Source organism: Cinclus cinclus, chromosome 9 (assembly GCF_963662255.1).
Source record: "Cinclus cinclus chromosome 9, bCinCin1.1, whole genome shotgun sequence".
NCBI classification, from domain to species: Eukaryota; Metazoa; Chordata; class Aves; order Passeriformes; family Cinclidae; genus Cinclus; species Cinclus cinclus.
Window position 1 is genome coordinate 18106952 of NC_085054.1, and position 25067 is coordinate 18132018.

The following is a 25067-nucleotide window of genomic DNA, read 5'->3' on the forward strand; positions in this document are numbered from 1 at the left end:
TTTTCTTCCAAATTTTTAAAAGCAGGAGGTAAAAGCATTGCTCTGATTCTCACCCTTTAAGTTTCTTAACATTAATCTCAATATTCTTGAATTCTGCCCTCGATTCCACAGCGCAGCCCCTCAGCTTTCCCAGGGCTACCACTCTGCATTAATTCTGGCACACCTGTGACACACATGCACATCCATTGCCTGTGACAGCTCTCGATGGAAACCCACCGTGAAGGCACGGCAGGATACCCCAAGGGCATCCAGAGCTAAGCTTCTGGATGGAATCCAGTCAGCAGGGATAACTCAGCTTCTCCAAAGTTATGGTTAGGTAACAACTGTGCTGTTGCTAAGGAGTCCTTGGGGATTTATCCTGGGGCACAGGAAGGACTCTAAATGAAGGAAATTTAAGTAACCACTGGAGGAGCTGCTACCATCACATGAGACTGCTTGACCAGGCCTTCGCTACCAGTGGCTCAGCAGCAGGCATTTGGCAGTACCTATATCCATAACGTACTGTAAAAAAAATGTGCTTTTTAGTGTGCCCTCATTTCTGAAAGATCTCCATTTACTTACCTGTTTCCAAAACAGAGACCAGTGCAGCGGAAAAGTCTCCTAAGAGGATACTGTTCCCAGTGAAGCTGCACATATCTCCCTAACCTGCAAAGTACACTGTCCCTTGCTTGTTGAGAAAGGTTTGGTAGGACACAAGGAGCTGTGTACTTATACATGTGCAAAACAAAGCATAGCTCATCTGCAAGGTGACAAAAGAGATGAACTTAAGGACATCTGCAGCAAGGACACAGAAAGCTCCAAGTAAGGGCAAAGTGAAGTCAGAAATCTTTTTTAAATAAAGAAACGTAAGGATAGTCTAGCTTTCAATTACCAACACTGCTCTTTCAAATAAAAACACATCAATAAAACTAGTGGGAAGCAGATGGATGGACTTGCTCTATTTCAGCAGAAACACTGACTTTACCTGAATGACCTGCTCTTCCCCTTTCCTTCAGGGCCCTTTTGCACAACATCTGCTCAGGAATCTGAGAGCCTGGTGCTTCAAGGAGAAATGTTTTTATTTATGAATGACAGTATGATGATGTAGCTGCCCATAACAGCAGAGGACAGCAGTATCAGAGCCTGGCTGTCCCTGGGTTGCTTTCCTAGAGTTGAGCACACTGCTATGCAGATTTAGCCACACTTCCTTTGTGTGCTGTCCTATCCTAACTACTTGCATGGCTAAGGGGGAGAACAGCTTCACTTGACTCGAGGTAGCAGTACATCTCTCCCTTTGCCATCTCCTGGCACTTACATCTCCTGCACACATCACCTGCACAGCCTTGTGCCATGCTGAGGAGAAGGCTGGACTGCTGCCAGCACAAATACCATGGGCCAACATGAGGTGAAGCCCAAGCACCCAACTTCTGAGTGCTGCTGGCAGCACTCTGGCACAGATCCCCTGTGTGACTCACCTCTTCCACCCCTCACTTACCTGGGAAACAGGGAATAAACTCCTCACCCATACTGCATGAGAACAAAACTTGAGACAAGGAAAGCACAAGTACTTCAGATCAATGTGAAATTTAATAATTTCTCGTTCTTTCCTTGGCACGTGACATTTGTCACAGCCTCAGATTTGAGCACTCTCAGTTCACACAATGTGCTCCTGCACTGCTATCTTTAATTGGCACTTTCCTGCCAAGCCTCAGCATTTTGCATCAGACTTTTTCCACGTGAGAGCTGCCACGAACAAAGCATCCCACTGACCCACTTAACGTACGTGAAGGCACATGAAGCTTCGCTTCAGTCACCAAACAGAAAAGAAAACACAAGAGCAGAAGGTTTTGATTAAAGGGAAATGAGCAAATGGCTTCAAGGCCCATGGTGTGCACACGGGCTCTCCTGTGTGTGTTCACTCCTTGCAGACATTTGGCCACCCAAACTGAAACATCCTGTACAAAGCAGGTAGTCAGTCCTCGGACAGTGTGAATTGGGTTGGATTCAAGATTTCCTGTTGGCAGGAAGGTCCTGTGAGCCATGGGACATCCCCACAGGCTTCTTCCCCTGACCTGGAGTGACTGCCTCCAGGGAGGCAGGGAATGGTTTGCTCTCCCTGACCAAACATCACAGAAGGCACAATTAGTGTTAATTGTGGTGTTCTTTGTTTTGTGACCAGAGCCTGAGCTGAAACCCCCCAAAATTGAACATGGGCTACTGGCAACAGTTTTCCACGCTTTCTGAGCTGTTCTAGATTTAATGCAGTAGCCTGGAAGATCAGCTCTGATCTTACCAAGGCATGGGCACCAGGTCTTATATTTGCATCTGAGACTGTATTTTTCCTGGCTGCCCTCAGGTCTCTGGGAAGAGACATTTACAGGTCAAACTTACAAGAGTCCTATTTTGTCTTGCACTTAAATTTACATCAAACAACATTTCATCCCCATTTCTGCTTTCCTCATTGTGTCCCATTTATGTTGTTTTTAATGGATTAACTTCTTCCTGTGCTTGTTCTCTATAGCCATCTGCTGATATTATTTTATCTTTTTTCCACCATCCAAACACAATTATGCTCAAATATCCTTTTTTTTTGTACTTGCACATCACACATGCACATACCTTACCAGCATGGATTCTTTTGTATTTGAAAAACATTTCCTTTTATCCTCTCTCAAATATTAAGCCAACTGGAAAGTGACACATCAAGGTTAGGAATGCAGTCTGCTCCTGACAAGGAAAAAATGCTGAGCTTTGCAATAGAGGCTAAGTGGATTAAGATCCTTTTTAGAGATTAGGTCACCCTTCATCCCAAATGCAGATTTCTACTGAAATTAATGGAAGCTCTTACAGAATGCAATGGGAGGGCTGACATTGAATGGCTACACAGCAAACATACATAGGCAGCCCACCAGCAAACCCAAGCATCCAAATCATCAACTCCAAATGAGTCTTAACAACCAACTGGTTGATTCTGTACTATATATTAATAGGCAGGACTTCAGCTTGGAAAATTATGAGCTGAAGGGAGGAAAAAAGATGAGGTAGTAGTTTTCAGGATAAAAACTTAGGTTGTGATTCATCTGATGGGGCTGCACTGACATTACACCAATAGACACATTTGCCTTAGGGAGAATCCATATTGCCTCTGGAACTAGTCCTTTGCACTTGCACAGCTCCTGCCAGACCCATCATAAAGCTCCAACAGTTCAAAACCTGGAATTTGTTTTTAAGGATACAGTTCAACAGAACACACTTTAAGCATTGTCCTGTTAATAAATCACAAACAGCTTATCTTTGTGTGGGATAGCTAAAGGAAAACTTTATGGATGTCTCACATTTCCTCTGCCATCACTTCTGCACAGATGAACCCAGCCCTCTTCTAACAGGTAGACCTGCAAATACGACCCAGCACCTGAAAATCAAACCACAGGCCTTCCAAATCAACAGAAATAAAAATACTGCAGGTGACAAAGCAGCTTTGCTGCTGCACAGCTGGCACAGACCCTGCTCACTCCCCACTGCACAGCTGCCTTGTGTGAGAAACAGTGAGCAAGCACAGCAGAGAGGCAAGTCCTGCCTTCACCCTCAAAATGCTGCAATGTTCCCAGCCTTACGAAGCCACCCTGACAGAAGTAACTCTACTTCCCTGCTTGTTTTAAAAAACCAATACGCAAGCAAATTGGGAATTTCTGCAAGCCCTTGTGGGAAACTGGCAGCAATGCCTCACTGCAGAGCAAGCAGCCTCATTTCCATGTCTGCACCTGCTCACCAAGGCTGCTCTCAGTCAGCACTGGAAAAACAAACAGAAAAGAACACGGCTTTCCAGAATCACTATCAAAAAAATTAGATTTTTCTCCTTGCTGTTCTTTAAAACAACAAGTTTCAAATCCAGGCCCAGTCTCTAGGTGATGTATCAAATGGACAGACAGGGAAAGGAAGTGACCCCAGTGCCTGTGGCTCACTGCAGACCCCACCTTGCTGTCTCAAAGTCCTGCAGAGTTAGTCCTCACAGTTCTGCCTCTCTTCAACAGCATGTTTGAGGACTATCATAAACCAGTATTTTCTTCCCTGATCAGAGCCAAGACTTGTGTGGAGCTTCTCTGTAGCTTTTCCTTTCCCAGCACAGGAGAACCATGTGGTATACTGGCCACAGACACGCAGGTGTGTAACTACTCCAAGCCTCTCAGGACAGCCAAGATTTCTGTTCCTGCCATATGTTTAATTAATGCTGGGTGTCAGAAGTGATGCACCCTGCATGGAAGAAAGTGTTTCAGTTTAGGAATTCTCACTCACACAGTTAACCATTTCCTCAGCTTGCTCTGACAGCTGCTGTCCTTGGGCAGGGAGGGATGTGCCTGCATTAGCAGTGCCAGCAGCAGCCTGACACACAGAATGGCCTCCCCACCACTCCAGAAGCACCCTGGGGTGGTCCCCAGCATATTTCTGGCTAAGTAGTGCAAATTACTGCTGCCTAGAGCTAGACATTTCAAGAACCTGGGGGTTAGATGAAAAACTCAGAAAAAAATGATGTGATTGAACAACATCTTGGACAATGAAGGAGGCTGGTCCAAAAGGATTTGTGGATATTCCTGGAAAATATGTAATGGAGATCACATTCACTGTGCTCCTGTTACCTGCTTACCCAGACTTCACCTGCAGCATCCAGCCCAGGGCAGCCCACCCCAGCCAGCTGCATCACACTGCAAAGTCAGAGCTAAACTCCCCAGAATTGTGAAGGAAAAGCTGGGAGAGGAGAATTTGCTGGAGCTCTCCTCTGCCTCACTGGTTAGTTGGAGAGGAGAGCCTGTCACCCCTCAGAGCCATGCCTAAGTCCTCCCTTGCACCATGAGCCATTTGCAGACAGGTTTTAGCCTTGCTCCCCAGGGCTGCAGCCATTTCCAAAGCTTGGTATGAAAGCAAACAGGCTTGGTACTGGCAAGAGCAAGTGTCACTTGTTCAGCCTGCTCTCCTCCTTCAATTGGCTCATGAGCAAGCACCAGCACTTGGATGTGATGGCAGCACACTCCTTATGCTCCATGCAACCTGGGCATCCCACGGCACATCCAACAGGCAAACCAAGTAGGAAAACGTAAAACTGCATCTTTAATTTTGAGCAGTCTAACCCTGCCACGTTCACCTGTATCACCAGTCTTGAGAGGTGAGCATTGGCTTCATCATTCCTTTCTCCCCTCTATCTTGCAGCCAATTCTGCTTTTGTCCCCCACCCTCCCTACCCCCCATTCTTCTTTTACATCCAGTATTTCATGTGCCAGAAAATGGTGAACATTCTAAAACCCTGCTCTCTCCTGCAAAACAGAGAAATTATAATAAATGGGTGTAAATTAGCAGGCTTGGCTAGCACCTAAGTTTATCAAGCTTGAAAACAGTAATACATACATGAGTATTCAACAAAACAGGTCCACAAAGTCATTCATAACTGAAAGGCAGAACGCTTGCAAGTCATGCCTTGAAACCACAGCCCCAACATTCCTAGCATTCCAGTAAAAACAACTTGGAGCCTGCTCTAAAATCAGTGGCCAGGAGGTTTGTGTTTGTCCAAGATGAACAAATTACTGGAGAAATGAAAAATAAAAATCAGTGCAGGGACTGGGGCATAACTCATGACACAGCACATCTGTCTACTTGCTATGGAAACTATGTTTGGCAAGTATCAGGTGTCTGAATTTCTGCTTACGTACATCTCCCTGGACAGCAGTATATTAATAACACAGGCAGCCTAAAAACAGAAACTATCACCAAGAAAAGCTGCCCTTCTGCCAGAGTTCCATGCTGTAGCCTGGGTATTGTGCTTTCCTCAAACACAGAATTTTGCTTCCTTGCTTTTCAGAGTTGCCATCTAAGCTGATCTCAATTGAAGGAAGATGAACAAACAAAAGGAAGGGAAAGGAAAATTACAGCAGGAAGCAACCCTTATTGTAAGCAGTTTTCTTGAATGTCTTCCCATCAAGGCTCACACTGTTCTGTGACTCTGGAGAGCCAGCAGAAACCAGGGGTTTAGCTTAAACACACAAACATTTCCAAGAGACCTCTGGAAGCCAAAGTCCCTCATGCAGGGGACATGAAGGAGCTCATGCAGCCCTCATCCAGGATGGCCCTGGCAACGCAAGCAGCATGAGAAGCCAGTGAGTCAAACATGGAAGAAAGCAGCACGTGAACACAGGCAGGGGCAGAACACTGGGCACAGAGAGGAGCACAGCAACAGAAGCAGAGTAAGAAGAAAGCAACTCCAGGTCCAAAATGCAGGCCAAGGCTTTGGAATGAGAAGCACAGGAACAGAAATGCTCAAGCTTTGGGGAACGTGGAACTGTGCCAGAGAAGTTACTCTGGATAAAGTAAGTTTTCTAAAGAGCAGTTTTAACACGGCAGCCTAGGAAGGAGCACCTGTGGCAGCACCACAGAAATGGGCCTTTTTGGTTTAGATCAGCACCAGGTTTCTCACCTATTCTCAAGCCGCGTGCATGAGTCACACCAGAGCAGCCTCCCTGCCTGGAAATGCTTTCCTTACAAATGCGCCACGTGGTTTCCCAGGAACCCTTGTGCTGCGGCATGGCCACACAGCTGAGTCGTGCTGCCCCCCGGTGTCGGGAGATTTAGCTCCCACCAGGAGAAATGCAGCCACATTTCTAGTTCATCCTACCCAACAGCCATCTTTATGTGCCCAGCACAAAGTAGGAACACAGATTTCAAAAGAAAACTGTTCTGGGCAGATGCATTTTGCTTCTCTTCTGCTACTCCCTGGTGTATGGTGTCAAGGTAGAAGTTTTCCAAGAGCTGCACATCAGATACAAACAGATAAGCAATTTCTGCCAACCACTGTGATCATGTGTATCTAAAACCTCAACTAAGCAAGTATTTCCCACGGGTCTGGGGTGCAAGCACTGCTTGCTTCTCATCAAACAACACACAGGGAAGAAAGCTGCAGATCCACGCAGCAACACTTCCATTAAAAGGCAAGGACTGCCCGTGACCACTGGGTTGAAGAGATTCCCTTGACCTGCCCAAGGTGCCAAGTGTTTGATATGAAGATGCATTCATCTAAGTGGCTTCCTCAACAAAGGAGAATGATCCAATCTGAGTCACCTAGACAATGTCATCATGATCTCACAATTATTCTGGTTATCAGGCCAGATAGATCAGAATCAGCAAGACAAACGCTTTAGATCAATTTTTCTCTGCCAGGACTTCAACTCCTAAAATAGGCAAGGAATTAGTGCCAGCCACCTACCTAGCCAGTTTTTATCACCTGGGCTTTCCTCTAAAATCTTCTGCCAAGCTTGACCAGCAGCCAACAGCATTAGAGTGTTTAAAATAATAAAAGATGAAGGCTAAGTATGTGCACAGAATCCAAACTGGGATTTCTACAGATCTCAGACTTGCATTAAAATTCAAATTCTAACTGCACAGTCAAACTGCCTGTTCAAGCAGGACTGGATGCCTGCCATCTACAATGACAAGCTAGTTGGAACAAGAATGAATCTTAATGCTTTACAAAAAGCTACACTAAATTCTCTGAACTCACACTACTGCTGACAAAAACCCAATCTTGCACTCCTGGTTATCACAATATTCCAATGTGCTTACCAACCCCTGGAGCAGAAGATACCCTTGTTTCATGCAAGCAGTGAAACTAAAATGCAGTGACAAAGGAGAACAAAACTGCCAGAACTCAGACTGTTCTGATTATTGGTGCATCTTCTCAAGAGCTTCAACAGGTGCAAATATGAGAACTTACACAAAACACAGACATTCAGTTAAACAGAAAAACCTTTACCAAGAGCCAAGAAAGTTGAAAAATGGTAATTTTTTAAAAAACATGTCATTAATTATAAATGTAAGCTTGCATTAGCAAGCTCTGAATGGACAGCCTCACATTTTCTTTCGAAACAGGGAACACTAGACACAAGTTACAAAATTAACAGAAGATTTTGAACTACTGTATCTGTGTCCCAGCAGGGGCACTTGTGACCACAAAGTCAAGAATATCTTCATAGGCAGAGAAGACCAAAGGTCCCTTGATGGCCAGGATGGACAGGATTTGTGAACAGAGTCCTTGCCTAAGAAAAAGTGAAACAGTCTAGGCAGGATGAACCAAACCAGAATAGCAGATACAGCAGAAGCTCCATCTCAATAGTTTTAAGATGAGAAAAAGATGGCTACAGCCATAAAAAATTTAAGTCTGTTTCTGTTTCTTCAGGCTTGGTCTTTGCCTTGGCTGCTTCTTTGGTCTCTGCACAGTGTTCTTAACACTGGCAGAGGGAAGCCTGAGAGTTACTTCATCATCCTCTGTGTCATCATCCATCTGAGCGGCTTTCCGGCGCTCGAGCACTGCTGGAGTACAGACTGGAGTAGGATCCTGAAGAGATCAGAAAAACAGGATTCACTGCAAAACCTTCTGCTGAAAGAAGCTGTCACTGCCCCTGTGGTACCACAAGACACCTCAGCCCAGCTCTCCTTCAGAAAACTGTTTTCGTTTTGTAACTAGCTACTTTTGTAGACATTATTTCTTTGAACAGAAGTGTCACCTTCAAAGAAGTGTATGTGAAAGGCAACTGGAAATTAATTCATATTTTCTAACATGTTGTTATGCACATTTGCTCTCTAAACTTTTTATTTCCTGATTCAAAGCCTGATTCCTGATCCTTTTTCATTTCCTGATTCCTGATCACAAAAGTCAGATGGAAGAGAATCAGGACAATGGTGTAAAGGGGAGCAGCATATTTGAGGCTGGCATATAGAAATGCCACATTCAACTTTACAGTAGAGCTGAAACATCCCAGCTTCATTACCTCAGTAAGCCCTCAGAACTCAGTTGACAGGATGTATTAGTTATCCTGTCTTCTTCACAACCAACCATGCCCCAATTATCACAAGTAAACCCAGTAATAATAAAAATCCCCAAAAAACACACACATCCCCCAAGTCACAACAATGATGAAACAGAACAGAAACATTAATGCCTTACAGACCTCTTAGATTGTCTGTATCCCAAATCTCAGTCCTGATGACCTGAACTTCCCTTTCATCCTACTGCTAATTTTACCTGGCATTTGCTTCCAAAATGTCAAATACCGTGCCTGGAGAGCATGGGGTAGAAGGGACAGTACAGTATGGAAGTGAGGACAGACAGCACTGGACTGTATTAACAATTAACTCCCTTTTGATCAAAACAGGCTGGCATTGAAACATGGTCCAACAGAAGGACTCCATCAAGGAGATCCTGTCCTCCCAGTGTAAAGCACAAGTGCAGGGGGTGTACAGGTGCCTGGCCCCAGCACCCTGCACTACTGCAGCCTCAAGGGAGTGCTGAACAGCAGAGGCTGACTGCAGGCACACCAAGGGACAGGCACTGCTGGTTACAGCATGCTGAGATGAAGCCTTCGCTGCTGAATACTTTCACAGGAGAAGGAACCACAAGGATTCAATCACCCTCCCCTGTTCAAGAGTAAATACATCTCAAAGGAGCTACTTCTGTCACAAACATCTCTCAAGCAAACAATGTCAAGGTTTTTGTACACTGAAATCAGTATTAAGGTGCCAGTTGAAGACTTTAAACATCTGCCCCAATGTGAATGGTGGTACTGGACACCACCAGGACTGCTCCGTCTTACCTGGCTGCTCAAAGAAATGTTCAGTTTTGATTTCTTGGATGTTTTAATTTTTTTTCTCTTTTTTGAAAGCTCCTGTGCAGCCTAGGAAGCAAGACAGATCAGGTGGATCACTACACACTTGTGTGAAGATGCTGTGACTTAACAGTTCATAATGTGTTTCACAGCTACAAAGTCTTTGCTACAGCAAATAGGTTTAAAGTAATAAACTGACTGACACAGAGGTGATCTGGTTTGAACAAAAAAAAAAAAAAAATAAAACCAACACAAAAAAACCGTGCTACTGTGCATTCTAAAAACATTCCATGTTAAACAGCATTAACTGCTCACTACTGAAGTACTTGCCCCAAGGACTCTGCAGAGGAGGAACATGCAAGGGCTGTGGATGGAAGTTCTGGTCTTGGGACCTGCCTTCAAACCCCCACTCTGGCAAAGCCTCCCACAGGGCTCAGCAAAGCCCCTCTGCTCTTTGGTGCACTCCATTATTAAACCGCAGAATATCCAAATGCTTGTACCAACAGAAGAAAAGGAACATGTCCCCTTTGCTGTTACCTATTTACTTCCCTACAAGTAAACACACAAGCACATGGAGTGCAGCCCAGCAACAGCACCACGTTGAATTCCCGGACCTTCTATACAGTTCCTAACACAAGTGAGCCTCCCTGAGGCTCCAGCTCTTTTGCCAGTTCCACACAAAACACATTTCCACGTATTCAGCACAATCCTAGAAACACAGCTTGCTTATTAACATACTCATCAGAATGATGCCAAACTTACAAATCCTGGGAAGTCATAGTTGAACCCCTTTTCAGCCAGCTTCTTCCGTAAAAGCCTCTCCTTCCGCAGCAGGCGCTGGGTCATCCTGGCCTTCTCCACCAGGGAGCGGATCCTGTTGTAGCGCCGCACCGCCGGCTGAGAAGGCTTCCGGAACATCCTGTCACAGTCCTTGAAGAGGTTTTCATGGACCTTTTCAGGAGCTATGAAGTGACCTGTGCAAAACACAGGACACAGGGTTACAGCAGAGCTATCTTTCCTGCCAAGGGACTCACTGAACACAGCTCAGGGCTACAGCACTGTGCTGGTGCAGCGATTAAGGAACACACACAAGGTCACTGGATGCTCAGCCAGTAAGATGGATGGATGGATGGATGGATGGATGGATGGATGGATGGATGGATGGATGGATAAAACACTTTAACAGTATCACACAGAAAAATCAGACAAAATTGTTTTACAACACCATGCAACTCATAATCGTTTACAAAGGAAGTTTTACTCTTACCATGACTAAGAAACTCAGTGATTTCATCAGCCTTCTACTCAAAAAAATGCATATGTCAAACCTTACAGACAACAACGGGCAGCAGTTACTAACACCAAGGAGTTTGCATGTGAAAGGAACTATCTCTACAGCAAACCAAGCCTTACCCTGAGATTTTGTGTTACACAATCACCAAGAACAATACCAGCCCAGAAAAAAACTCAGAACTTGTAACCAAAAGCCTGGTAACATGTTCTTTACACAGGATGAAAAGCTCAGCCCCAGAGAAAACACTTTTGCGAGAAAACTTAATTAAAAAACCCTAAGATTCTATGCATAGTTGAAAAAGATAGCTGAAATAACTACAGGTTTCTTTTGCATGCTAGAGGATGCAAAAGGATGCACTGCAGCTGATACTTACACTTCAGCAGTCTCTCAGAAAACAGGTAGTTATTCATCGTGTCTGCAACAATCTTGGCCACATCATCAGACTCAAACTCCATAAATGCATAGCCTTTGCTGGCTCCAGTCTGTGAGTGACAAGAGAGCAACATGAAACAATGCCTTGGTAGCTGAAGGATTTTATTAATATTATTTTATTCTTCCAAAGTCATAGGCCATTCTCAGCTAACCATAAGTAATTTCATAAAGTTCACTGAAATTGTGAAAAGCACCAGATTTAGTACTAAACTCGTATATTATTTGGAAAATAAGTTTGCACACAAAACAAACTGCTCACACATACCTACTTGCTTAAAAAAACATTGCTGCTGTTCCATGCTTATAAAGTAGTCTTACAATGGGATAGCAAACCCAGAAGTGAGAAGGAATTAGGTTTACTGTACACGAAACAACAAGCAAGTTAAAATAGAATCGTGGCACTTCAGTTGTACCTTGAACTGGTGCGCTCCGGTACTTCCCACTGGAGGGAATTTACTTACAGAAAAAAGGACCACAAGAGCCGTGGCCCAGCCGCCGCCTCGCAGTCGGAGACAGCCCCGGCCCTGCCGCTCCGTCCGGGCACGGCCCACCGCATCCTCTGCGCCTTCCCAGGACCCTTGCTGGGCAAGGGGGGAGCCCCAGAGGTCATGGAAAGTGCAAGGCCCGGCCTCGGGCCCCGGCTGCGAGCGTTCCGCCACATTACGGTGCTGCACGGGCCAAGGGCGCTCCTCACCTTCTTACTCCTCGAGAGCCGCAGCCGCGTCACTGTCCCGAACTGCCCGAAGTACTCGCGGAGCTGCGGCTCGTACAGGCCCCGCGGGAGATGCCCCACGAACACCACGCCCGGCGTCAGCTCCTCCTGCGGGCACAGACAGAACGCGTCAGCCCGGGCCGGGACTCGCCGGGCCACCCCCGCCCCAACGGGCCGTCCCGCTTACCTTGGCCGTCCGCTTGGCGCGGGCCCGCTGCACCTTCTGCTGGAACTGGCGCTGCAGCCGCGGCTCCAGCGCCAGGAGCGGCGTCGCCTTCACAGCCGCGGCCGACGCGGGTACCTCCGCCGCCATAGCCACCTCCTCCGCCATGCTGCCTCCGCGCGGCCGCCGGAAGTGCGTCACTGCCCTGGCGCCGACGCCGCGCGGCCAGACGCCGTCTCCCAGCAACGGGGCGGACAGGCCCTCGCGCGGCCACGCCGGGCCCAGCCCCACCTAACCGGGAGGGTGGCCTGAGACTCTGACACCGCCGGGGCGTCAAACTCCCGCCCTGGGAGCGACCAACTGCCCCCTCCGGGGCGATCTGGGCATCTCTGGGCACCCTCCCCGCTGTCTCTCCGCCCGCTCCTGGCTGCTCCGGCCGCTCAGGCGGTGCGCAGGGCAGCCCGTCGCGGCGCGGTCAGGCGGTGCATGGGGCAGCCGCTCGCCGGCAGCGCGGAAGGCCCCGTGGGCGGGAAGCGGCGGCACCATGTCGGTGAGCGAGATGTTCGCGGCGCTGCAGGGAGCGCTCGGCCAGGACCAGGACATCCGAGAGGTGCCGGGGCGGCACGGGGACGGGGACGGGGACGGGGACGGGGACGGGACGGGGCGGGGCAAGGCAAGGCAAGGCAAGGCAAGGCGGTGCGGTGCGGTGCCGTGCCTTGCCTTGCCTTGCCTCGCCTCGCGTTGCCTCGCCTCGCCTCGGCTGACGGCGCGCTGTGCCCGCAGGAGATCCGGAAGGTGGTGCAGGCGCTGGAGCAGACGGCGCGGGAGATCCTGACGCTGCTGCAGGGCGTGCACCAGGGGCCCGGCTTCCAGCACAGTGAGTCCCGCGCCGCCGCCCCCGGGCAGGGGAGAACAGCCGGAGCGCGGGAGTGCTTTTCCAGGTTCCCGTCTCTCCCGGGGCCTTCAGCGTGGGTTTCCCGGAGGCTACTAGGAAGAGTAGTGCGCAGCTGGGAGGTTTCAAGCCAGACAAGTAGTAAAGCTGCCGTTCAGTATTACAGAACACTGTTCTGTCCCTTTCTCCCCTTCCTAGCATGGTGCCTTTCTGTCTCGGTGCAGAGCAGTACGTTCTTTTCCAGGTGTTCACGTCCTGGACTACTGGGGTGGCTCTTAGGTCTCCCTGTAAATGGCTTGCACATAGATTGTGGTATCACTGATTGGGCCCTTGTATTGGTGTTCCAGTCCCACGTCTTTACCCCACACCCCAAAAAGCTGTGGTCCTGAGTACTGAAGGGGTATTCAGGATGGCGGTTGGGGGGGGCGGGGGGAATACACTTCAGTTTTGTTTGTACAAAACAGATCCCCTGTGTGTGTATAAAGTCTGCTTAGTGCAGCAAAATGTAAAAAGAATTTGCAAAGGCTGAAACAGCAGGTACTGCCCTCAATGTCTGTCTGAATGACAGCAGAAATTGTTCTGCAGCTTTGGAGGTTTTTGTCAGCCTGGTTCCAGGCTTCTGAGGTGTTGGACAGAATGTTTCTGGGCCAGCCCATTTCTTCCAGGCCACAAGAGCAGCTCTGCAGGTCAGATCTGCTCTTTTTGCCTCCTCATTTCTCAGCTTACTGCTGAATCTACTGGAATAAACTTAAATATGTCCCTTAAGAGCTGGGTTTTTTTCCCATTAATTAATATCTTGTGAGAAGAAGCAACCATTCTGACTTTGCTGGAAACTCTTTGAGAGGAATTTGTGCAAGCCACCCTATGAAGGGAATTAGAAGCAGCCTCCCCAGGTGCTGTTTTACTTCCTTGCAGAACTGACTGGTTATTTTCAGCCTCATGAGGTTCCTTAGCACACCGGAGCTGGAGCTAGAGGTGTGGGGTCTCTCTGGATTCAGAGAGGGTCTGTGCTCAGCAAAGAGCAGCTCCTGAGGTTTGACCTGTTCAGGCAAGTGCAAGTTCCATCTGCTGGGAAACCTGGCAGTGCTGGAAATCAGAGCTCCTGAGTGGTTATTTGCACAAGCAGATCTCAGTTCTCTAACGTGGGAAAATCCATCATCATTGTGTGGATAACAGTTACTTCAGAGTTGTTTTCAAGCGTTTAATTATAGAAGCCTGTGTGCAACTTTTCACTTGGTTTTTAATTCCTGGAGAGAGCTGGTCCTGGAACTTGAGAAGTCTGAAAAGAGATTTGGAATAGTAAATAAAGAAAAAAAAAAGAACTAAAACAACTGAAAAAAAAGGAAAAAATAATTTTAAAAACACAAAACAAACAAACAAAAAACCCCACAAAACAAACAAAAAAACAACCAGACAAAACCCCCAAAGCCTCGTCTTACAGTTCCTGCAACAATAATGAGTTCATGCTTAGTAGGTCAAGAGTTAACTTGTGATAACAGACCTGTGAATTTGTCATCAAATTTAGCTCTGTTAGTAAAACTATGGAATAGTTGGGGGTTTGATGGAGGACAGCTTCCCGTATCAGCCAGTGGCTTTTAAAATGTTGTCTTGTACATGTTTCCTTGGCTGCTTGTCCCAAAAGGAGTTGGAGAACTGCTCAGAAAGCCAGGGAGGGCAGTGTGTGCTGCATCCTGCTGTTGTCTGGTATCAGTCAGGGTCATAGGCGGGGCCTCTGGAGCCTGAGAGCCAGCTCGGTCTTTGCTCTTGCAGCTGCAGAACATCAGCAGTGACACCTGAGGATGTGCAAGGGTAGTCTGAATTTGGGGGGGTTGTGTGTGTGTGTCCCTAGACATTGAGCCTTTACAGTAAGGATTGTTTATTTTTGTCACAGGTGCCTTTGGCAGAATCCGAATGCGAATATGTTCTTACACTGTTTCCCCAGCCACGTGATGCTCACATAACTGGAGGAACCCTGTAGCTCTCAATGAACTTTACACAGCTCTTTCATCCTGGAGCACTCCCACATTCTGCTTCCTGAAGCTTTTATTTTTTGCATGTCATTCTTCCTCCCCCCCCCCCCCCCCCTTTTTTTTTTTTTACAGAAACTATGTGTTGTTAACAGAAGTTTTAAAATCAGAGTTGAGTGACTCCTAGCAGGTGTTATTTGGTAAAAACCATCACCGGTTTCACATTTAGGATCCGTGAATAATCTTCTGTACATGAAGATGCAGGAGGACCTGTCAGGTTGATTTTCGGCCTTCCCTGGGCTGTGAGCAGCACGTGTGGGAGGGCTGCAGTGCAGCTGTGGTTTGAGCCCTTTGGTCGGTCGCTGGCACTGCAGGTGCAGCGGGGCTGTAGCTCTGTCGGCGAACGGGAGGTGGCAGTGGCTGCTGCAGGAATAAGAGATACAGCTCTGCAGAGAAACTAACACACACTGGACAGGCTGGAACCCACGCTCTTCAAATACGTTGTAAAAAGTAGGAAATACCCTTTCCTGAAGAGATGTTGCACAGAATTTGTTGCACCAAATTCTGATGGATTAGAAAAAAAATAGGATAGTATTTTAATATGGAGAAAGAAAAGTTGCTTTTCCTTGGACTGTGAGAGTTGTCTGGCAGCAGTGCTTGATAAGTGTGTGCTTCCTTTGGGGTCAGCTGCTGTGTGCAGTGCTGTTCCATTGCTTGGGATTTGGCTGTTGCTAGGACATCTTGGGTCAAGTTCAAACCAAAGGCCCAGAGCAGATAAGACAACCTGGCATTCCAGAGTCTTTCTGCTCTCCCTCTGTGGCTTATGGTGTCACTAGGAATACTTTTCAGATGTATTCTGTCAGTAGTCTATCTTGGACAATAAAGAAGCATAAATAGAACTGTCTGAACTGGAAAACTGTGTTTACAGACTTTGGTGCCTGTCAAATGTCCACTTCCCGAGTGTATGCATTCCCTGAACTCTGTGCTGTTTCTTTTTCAGTTTCAAAGAAGTGTCAGAAGGCTCGTGAGCACTTTGATACAGTGAGAACACAGATGGAGTCTCTGAAGACCAAGTTTCCTGCTGATCAGTATTACAGGTGTGCAGGATCACACACAGCCAGACACAGATATATACGAGAATTGTTTGGGCATTTGGCCTCATTGCTTTGGAATAATGATGTAGAGGTTTATGGGCCGAATGCTGCTTTCTCTTTGAAAAGTAAATCATGGTAGACAAGTGTGAGGTTTATATCAGCACAGATATAATAGATAGATTTTGCTGAAACACTGTAACTTTTTGCTAAAAATACTCAGTATTGAATTGTTTTTTCGGAAACTTTCTTTAAAAAGAAAAAGGGAAGCTTAAGAAGTTGGTGTTCTGCTGGAGTTGCCCTTGTATCTTGGCGCAGGGCATTTACTGCTCCGTTAATTTCAGTTAAGTTGTTTGGTTTGGGGTGTATCTGGAAACACAGCTCTAAATATGTCATGAAATGGCTGTTTGGTTCTGCAGACGCTAAATGAAGTTGTCACCTTTGTGTTCTGTTGCTGCCAGAAGGGGACAGTGCCTGGCAAGAACATTTCAAAGAACAAGAATCTTGTCAGCTCAGATCTGCTGAGGGAAGCTGGGAGGGAAAGCCCTGGCTGTCTGTGGGCAACACAGCCTGGAAAAGTGTGGGAGCTGAGGAGGTGTCTGAGAGGGGTGAGCAAATGTCACTGTCTGGTGTGGTAACATGGGTGTGGAGTTCTGGAGTACCAAGGAGATGTCTTTTAGGTGGTGTCATTTTGATAAACCAAAAATACTGCAAAGTGCATGTGTTAAGGCAGAAAACACAATACACACATAATGTCACTTGTTGCCTAATGCTCCAGTATAAAACAATTATTTATACTTTGGCCTGGTGTTTCTTCTGTAGGTTTCATGAGCACTGGAGGTTTGTGCTGCAGCGGCTGGTGTTCCTGGCAGCATTCGTAGTCTACTTGGAGTCAGAAACATTAGTGACCCGAGAAGCTGTTGCAGAAATACTTGGGAGTAAGTTCATGTTGTAACCCAAGAGAAAAAGCTTGTGACCTTAGACAATGTAGCTTTCAGAGGTACAGGGAAACAGCACAACTTCATTTCTTCCTGAGAAATCAGTTCCAGAGTTTATCTGGTATTTGATTTCATTATATAAACAACAATTTCTCAGAAGACGGAAATTGGCAAACCAAATGTTAACAAAAGTATTCATTCATTAATAAGTTCTTCATCAATGAAGGTCATTGATTCAAAGTGTGTAAATGCACCAAATGAATAACACAAAGATGAGAGCTTGTTTCTCTAACTTCTTGCTTTTGGTATTTAAAAAGTGTGTAAAACAGATTAAATTCTTTGCCTTAAAAGAATTGTATCTTCGCAGAGAAGAGATTTTTAAAAAGAAAGGAAAACGCATCCTGTATATAGATGTAAATCCAGTTACCCTGTTGGATATACAGTTGAGGATGTAGAAGATGCTGAATCAAGAACTGAGAGGCTGTAATTACATCACATACAGGAAAAGGCTGGCTTTTATTTTCTAATAGTATTTCATAAATTTGATATTTCAAATTAGCACCAGTAAACAAATGCAATTTAAGGTGGCTGGGTTTGCTCATGCTCAGCACCACCTCATCACTGCTCTGTTTTTGTCTCAGTTGAAGCTGATCGAGAACGGGGCTTTCACTTGGACATTGAAGATTATCTTTCTGGTGTGTTAACTCTGGCCAGTGAGCTGGTAAGAAAGATGTTCATCACGTATTTGGTTTGAAACTGACCTTGAAAACAGAAGTAATATGTTTTTTAACTTTACTGAGTTGTTCCTGGAGGTTATGATACACAACACCTTGATCTGAACTTGTAGCAACATGCTTCTCTGCATGTTCCTCAGTGATACTTTTAATATTAAACTAGTCAGTTCTGGATTTTCAATCAAATATGGTCAGCAAAAAGGTAGATCTAAGTACAGATAATCTGCCTGCAACACAAGTGCTTCGTTTGGTACAGTAACTGATGGGGCAGTGATGTGATGTGCTGACATTTCTTGGTGTCTCCTCTCGCAGGCCAGGCTGGCAGTGAACAGTGTCACAGCTGGGGATTATTCTCGCCCTCTCCGCATCTCAACCTTTATCAATGAGCTGGATTCTGGATTCCGCCTCCTCAACCTGAAGAATGACTCCCTGAGGAAACGTTACGACGGCCTGAAATACGATGTCAAGAAAATTGAGGAAGTGGTTTATGACTTGTCGATCAGAGGACTCAATAAGGAGGCACCAGTTAGTGCAGGCGGGGAGAAGTGAAGGATGCTCGTTTGAACAGCATCATCGATTACCTCAGATGGTTGCCAATTTAGGAAGTACCTAGAGAAGCCTTCCTGCAGTAGTTTAGAAGAACTGCAGCTCAAAGCTGCTCTCTATTTTCTTACAAAAGGTGTAGTACAGTTGTTAGATGTTTTGTAAAATCATGTCTAGATTAGGACAGGAGACTGTTTCCAGTGGAATTCCTCTGTCAAGCACATGGTGCCATTCTCTGCACAGCAGCAATAGTAGTCAGTAACTCCCATGAGCTGAGATTCCAAGTAGTTCTGTAGTGCTGCTTCTGTGCTCTGTCAGGGAAGTGCTATGGCTGTCTCTGCTCCCACACCCTCAGAGGTGTGTGCACAGCACACAGCTCAGTGCAGACACATGGGATCTTTTAAGAAACACAGTGTGTAAATACTTTTTTTTTAAGACTTTTTTTTCCTTTTTGTTTCTTAAATTTTCACCTATGTAAGTTGAACAAATTTGCATAACTGTTTATGAACCAGATCCAGATCTCTTTGTTAATGTACCCCCTGTAATTGAGAAATTAGTGAAAATGCTCCTTAGAATTCCTCTATTGGAACTGGTGTCTTGCACCCTTTTTTTTTTTTTTTTTCCTTTTCCACAAAGATTTCAATAGCCAGGGAGAGCAAGGTTTTCATAGATACCTGCTTTCTCTGTCTGATATTTGTTTTTACTGGCATGAGTAAATGCAGAGTTTTAAATGATGATTTGCCATGAGAACTCAGTGTAACCAATTTTTATGGTTTTTTAACTTCTAAGTTTTCTGAATAGAGAAGTGTAAACTGATAAACTGCAGGTGGTGTCTGAGTTGTAACAACCTGTACAGGCCACAACTGTACCTGTGTCCTGGGATTAAAAAAAAAAAAACACCACAAAACTATAGTTTGTGTAGTAAAATGTTTGTATCTCCAGAAATGGGGAAGTCACTGCTTTCAGGTAAGTATATAAGATGTTTGCAAATACCAACAGCCTCTTTCATGTGTGTAAGTGGACAGACTCATGTCTCTCTATGTGCTTGTTCTCTTGTCCTAAATAACTTTGAGTTTTACCATTCTCCTACTTCTGGTGGTCCAGGAGGATTAAGGAGAACAGCAGCTTAGGAGGAGGAGGAATGCTTCAGAGGATGAATGGGAATGGTCAAGTTCATGTGGGGTTTGTTAGCGTTTTGGTTTCTTAGTGAAGATTTACCACTGAATTAGGGGGTTTTGTTTATTGGAAGAAAATGGCTTATTGGTTATTTTGGCCAATAAAAGCTGTTCTTTGATTATGGCCACTTGGTACCTCTACCTGTTGTCTGATTATCTGCTGTTATTTGCTTCCCTTGCTGGGAGCCTGCTCTGCATTACCAGCATTTCAGTTCACCCTTCAGCTGTCCTTGGACAATAATGGAGTTCCTCCCCTTGGCTGTAGTTGTTCAGTGGTGTACTTCTAAACACTGCCAAGTTGAAAGTCAAACTGCAGACAGATTTCATAGGCATTTTTCTTAAAATCTTTTTAAATTTTGAGTGATTTAACCAAGTAAAATAGGAGAGCTATGGGGTTTATCCTTACGAATCCAAGAGGTGGTAAGATTATCTTAAGAGCATCTCACAATCTTTCATGTTTGTCCTCATCCTTTGTATCTTCTGTCACTTAGCACAGGGAGATGGCAATATCCCCCTTTCACAGCTGAAGAAAATGAGGGTGTAACTTCCTGAGCCCTGTGGCAAAGTAACAGTTTTCAAAGTATTTCTTTGTTCTTTCCCTGTGCCAGTGTTTGCTCATTTCTCAACTTAACACGGTGGCAATGGGAGGAAGGAAGGAGCTTAAGCCAGTTTTACTGCCCAAACCAGAGATGGGGGGGTAAACCAACACCCGAAGGCTGTGCAGCCACAGCTGTGCACTTCAAGGTCGCACAGGAAATTTGTGGTAGCAGGGGAATAGAGAAGGGTTTCCTGAGCATCAGTTTGGTGTGTCTTAGGTTAGAGGACTCCTGGCATGGGCTGTGAGACCATGTGGCAGGGCAGCTGCTGGTTAAGGCTTTGTGCTGATTTGTGTCCCAGGTGCTCCAGTTACATTTGGTCATGCAGCAGATCTGCTTCCTGACAGGGATCCTGTGTACCTAACACAGCTGTTCACTAGATCCCAGATCAGCCAGCTCTTGCTGGTGGTTTCTGAGAGCTGGTAGAGATGAAGCAGTGCCATGCCACAAGTGCAGGTACTGTGGAAGTGACAACTGGAAGAGCAAAGCTCTTACTTAGGGCTTACAGAGGTGCAAGTTGTGGAATCCTTCTGTCTGAGGCTCTGTGAAGAGCAAGTGCCCAAGAAAGAGACACTCCGTGATGTATTCTTGGAGGGTGTTCAGCAAACAACTAGCTCTTTCCTCTTCTAGGTCTGGGGAGAGCCTAGCATCATCCTCTGGAAAAGCACTGTTTACAAGAGCCAGGCTACATGGCTCATTCCTAGCCTGGGTCTGGATAAGGGAAAAGAAAACCACTAACTTTCTCCTTAGGCAGCAGCAGGGGAAGATGGGGATGCTTTTGTAGCTTCCTCTGCACCACGACAGCCTGTAGGACCTTGTGACTTTGACAGGGAATCTTCACATTACTCTGATCCTAAATGGCAAGTTGTGTTCCTGCTCCAGAGCTGGGAGCAAAGGGAAGAAGGGAAAACCCAGGACTTGAGTAGGGAAGGGGGAGCAGGGAATGTCAGTCGACTGCAGACGCTTGATGGCTCATGGTGAATCAGAGGCACTTGAACTGTGAACAAGTGACTCCTGTTGGTACTGAATGGACAGCTGGCAGCTGGGACTGGAGTGAGTCAGCACAGGAGCACTGGAGAGTCTGACTCAATACCCAGCAGGGCTGTTCACTGAGCCACTTCAACCTCAAGTGTGTTCCTGGGAGTGCTGTCTTGGATCATCTTTGTAGTCACTAACTTGTTTGTATTTTTCCCATCTTGATGTTATTTCTGTGTGTTTTCTTTATTTCAGTAAAAAGGGTACTTAAATAGTTGATTAATGGCTCGCTATTTATAGCCCTGCCTGCTGAAGCCCAGCAGATCAATGAAAGTGCTGACCTGAAACAGTTCAGGAAGTGGGGGTGAGCAGGATGCACAATAGACCTTGGGGCTGGCTCTTGAACTAGGCTCTGCCTGCTGGAATTGATTAATTGCAGGCAGCCCAGCCACCTTTTTTAACTGGCACTTGTTAGAGGACATTACCACCTCCAGGCTGTCCTTTCCTGGTTCCAGCAAACATCTTTGTGCAGTGAGCTGGATCAAGGAACTGATGTAGCTGAAACAAACTTTCTTTTTCAGCAGGGTTTGCTCCTGACCTGGTGCATCACACAGTCCCCCCCTCCATGCTGTGCCAGTGTGTTGGACAGAAGCTTTTTCCTCTCCCTGTGGAGCCACCTTTCAGTATTCTGTTACACTGTGTGGTAAATAGTTTGATTTTTCTTGCAGCAATTTAACTGCTTCCCATTTTGAGAGGACTGCCAAGGATTTTCTCTGAATAAATAATTTGCCTTCATTTCACTGCAAAGTGACTGAGCTACAGAGCCTCACCCAGGTTTTTTGGTCAGCAAGGTCATTACATGCTGGGGATCTGTGTGTGTATCCTGACCTATCACACATGTGCAGTCCATCTTCTCTTGTTTAGGTAGTCACTGGATGCAGCACTATTAAAGAGAGCTGCACTGGACGTAGGGGTGCAGCTCTACTAAAGAATGCAGGGAGCTGTTAAAGAGTTTCTTCCCTGCTGAATTCATGGAGTGTCATGAAATGAGTGTTTGGACTTCAAAAGGAAGACTCCCATCTGTTTTGTATCTCCTATCTGTGTGTTGTGGGTGAGGCAGGAGTTAGGTAAGATGGCTATCTCCTTGCACACTTCACTGCCTGACTATTGTGACTACATACTGGCACTTCTGGTTTGCATTGGCTATTCAGTACTGGAGGCTTGTCCTGCCCAAGGAGAACATGGCTGTTCAAAAACCAGCCCCTTCTTGAAAGGAGGAATAACACTCCTTGTCTGAGTGCTTGTTCACCTGCACATTCATACTCTGGGTGTACAAACACCTAACCTGGGGAAAATGTAAGAGTCTGAGCTCTGCAAGGTGCTCTGCTCCCCTGGAAATCTTCCCAGGGATATGACTCTGCCACAGCAAGGGAAGTTCCAGTCCCCAGGACGGAAGGGTTCAGACCACCTGGGCCTCGACTGCAAACAAATCCTTTGCCTGATTCCACACAGAGAACCTTCCCTGAGAGGGCTGTTTGCAGACTGGATCTTCACAATTGCAGTTGAGATAATTTCTCAGGGATGCAAAGCCTGCACTGGTGGAGATCACACTGGGGCAGGATTTGAGCTGGAAAGTTGCAAATTATTATGTTAATCCTTGCTAATGGATCTAGAACCTAATGCTATCTTTCCAACTCTTTCCAGCTGTGTAACTGCTCCCAGGGAAGCCTGGGCAGAGACCAGTGATGGAGGATGCCTGTGTTCTGATTGCCCCAAAGTGTTATTCCATCTCTGCTGAAGAACAGGAACTCTGTTCCTATCACTCAACCTTCCATCATGTTGTAGAAGGGATTCCCTTAGCGGATCACCTTCAGTTTCCCAGGGGAGGTGTATTCTTTTCTAACCAGTGCCCTTGGGGTTTGCCTGGAGTTTTTTGACTGTACAATGTCACTGTAAAAACTTCCTTTTTTCTTCATTGCTTGTACCTATGTCTGGATAGACTGCTCCTCTGCAGCAGCATGTGAGAAATAGGGCAATTCCTTCATCCTCCTGATCAGTAAGCCATTTTGCTCCTTCATACTCCACTGTAGTGATAGGTCACTCGATGACAGTGAGAGCTTTGAATATTTATCTGAACTCTGGAAGGAGTTTCCCCTGTTGCTTTCAGTTCCAGGCTTTTCCAGTTTCAAGCCAGAGAGGAGACATCACAAAATGAGAGTTACTACAGCTGCCGCATCCATGAACTCTGAAGGGATCTTTGACATGGTGCTAGAAGATTTAAACTTGTTTCCCTTTGAACATGTCAGGGACAAGCAAGACAGTGCAATATTCTCCAGAACCTCGTGCTGGGAAAAAAAAATATTTCTGGGACTTCTGCTGCATTATAAATTCACATGCAGTGAAGTCAGGAGATCTGAGATGATCTCAGCTTTTTTCAGGATTTGGGGGATGCCAAGGTCAATCTCAGTCTCCAATGACAGCTGCTTGCTGCAACCCCAAAGCTGGCTCTCCCACTCAAATGTGTTCTTGATCAAATAGTGGAGACCCACACTGAACACCCCTTTGCCATCTGCACTTCTGTTAAGGATAACCAGGAAAATACAAGGACACCATAAAGGAGAGGATCTCTATTCACTAAAGCAGAAGTGTCTGCCCTCTGAAGTATTTGCTTTTCATCTCCATGTGTTTTCTTCAGGCTTTCCTACCCACCCTCGTGACTCATAAATGAGCTATTCCTTCTTTCCTTGGGACCTGAGTTCATAGAGGGCTCTTAATCCAGTGTTTTGTCATCTTGTGTGTCTGCCTTCAGAGCTCAAAATTACATGGACTCTAAAAATAAAGACTGTCTTTTGTTGTTTTCCCTGTAAATGACCAGTAAGGCTTATACTAAATTCTTTTTAAAAGTCATTTATGAGTTCTGATAAATCAAGGGAGTAACAAACTTTCTCATTTTTCCCCTGACTAGGGGTACTTATAGAAAGTTCTGTTTGTACTACCTAAGTTCGGTGGGAAGGAGTCTTGAAAAGTAATCTTAGTACTGTCAGTCATGACAATGAAAACCATAAAAATATTACAGAGACCTAGGATGGCTAGCTTGGAACAAATAATTGCTTTCTTGGCTTGCAGACAACCCTGTTCCAAGTACCCTGGGTTATAATAGCATTTTGTCAGTTTGCTAATCAGAAATGGAAAAATACAGCACGACTAATCTCTATGGCTGCCAAGTAAGATGTGTACATGTGATACTGAAAGACCTGGAACTTCCCAGGAGAGGGATCATCTAGTTCAGAAGGGTGCCTGAAGATTATGGAAATCTACTGCCTTGTCAGTGTACTGACACTCTTGCCCTTCCTGTGCTGCCTCACCTCACACCACAGCAGGGCCACAGGGAATGTTCCCTGCTTGTGCCCCCCTTCAACACCTGTAATTTACAGGCAGGCAAGCAGCTGCACATCAGGTACATAAAAGGAGTGTGTGTTGGAAGCACCACCTCTGTCTACTCTGACAGGTTCTGCAATCCCACTGTTGCTTCCCATAGCTCTCCCAGATTAAAGGGCTTGTACTTAGGGTTCCTTGGCTACAGGTTTCTTAGAACACGGCTACTGCAGCAAGTACACATCCTGCTCATAACTCAATACCCGGTGATTATTCATAGACCTTCTGGGGAGAGTTTGGTTCAGAGGAAATAAGCCATGATTACAGGAGCCTGGCAGGCAGGTGCTTCCTGTGATACCTAGAAAAACCCTGAATCTGACAAACTGAACAATCAGCCAAACATAAGATTTATACTAAATATCAGACCTTTTACGTACATTATTGTTCCCTAACCTTTTTGAACAGCCAGGCTGGCTGAAGGTATCTTGATTTAAAGATATGACTGTACAAATGGTCCACTGGTGGTTTTGAGCATGAATTGATGTGGAGAAAATCACTGT

At 45.9% G+C, this 25067-nt stretch overlaps 2 protein-coding genes across 5 annotated transcripts; one reads left to right on the forward strand and one right to left on the reverse strand.

Moving 5' to 3' along the window:
• Positions 1–7657: 7657 nt before the first annotated feature.
• On the reverse strand, positions 7658–12378 carry NIFK (nucleolar protein interacting with the FHA domain of MKI67). Its single transcript, XM_062498304.1, is given in 7 exon segments — positions 7658–8206; positions 8209–8353; positions 9609–9689; positions 10383–10594; positions 11288–11396; positions 12041–12166; positions 12246–12378. Coding segments are annotated over 7 exon segments (852 nt in total). The 5' UTR covers positions 12372–12378; the 3' UTR covers positions 7658–8153.
• Positions 12379–12559: 181 nt separating this feature from the next.
• Positions 12560–19685, forward strand: TSN (translin). Of its 4 annotated transcripts, none has more exons than XM_062498421.1 (6): positions 12753–12771; positions 13005–13098; positions 16081–16177; positions 16994–17109; positions 17751–17830; positions 18156–19685. In XM_062498421.1, the coding sequence occupies exons 1-6, from the start codon at positions 12766–12768 to the stop codon at positions 18390–18392; spliced, it is 630 nt and encodes a 209-aa protein (XP_062354405.1). In that variant the 5' UTR covers positions 12753–12765; the 3' UTR covers positions 18393–19685. The 4 variants fall into 4 exon arrangements, with proteins under 4 accessions (XP_062354408.1, XP_062354405.1, XP_062354404.1 ...); XM_062498420.1 differs by having other exon boundaries at positions 12766–12831; XM_062498424.1 differs by lacking the exon at positions 13005–13098 and having other exon boundaries at positions 12560–12771.
• The last annotated feature ends 5382 nt before the right edge of the window (positions 19686–25067 follow it).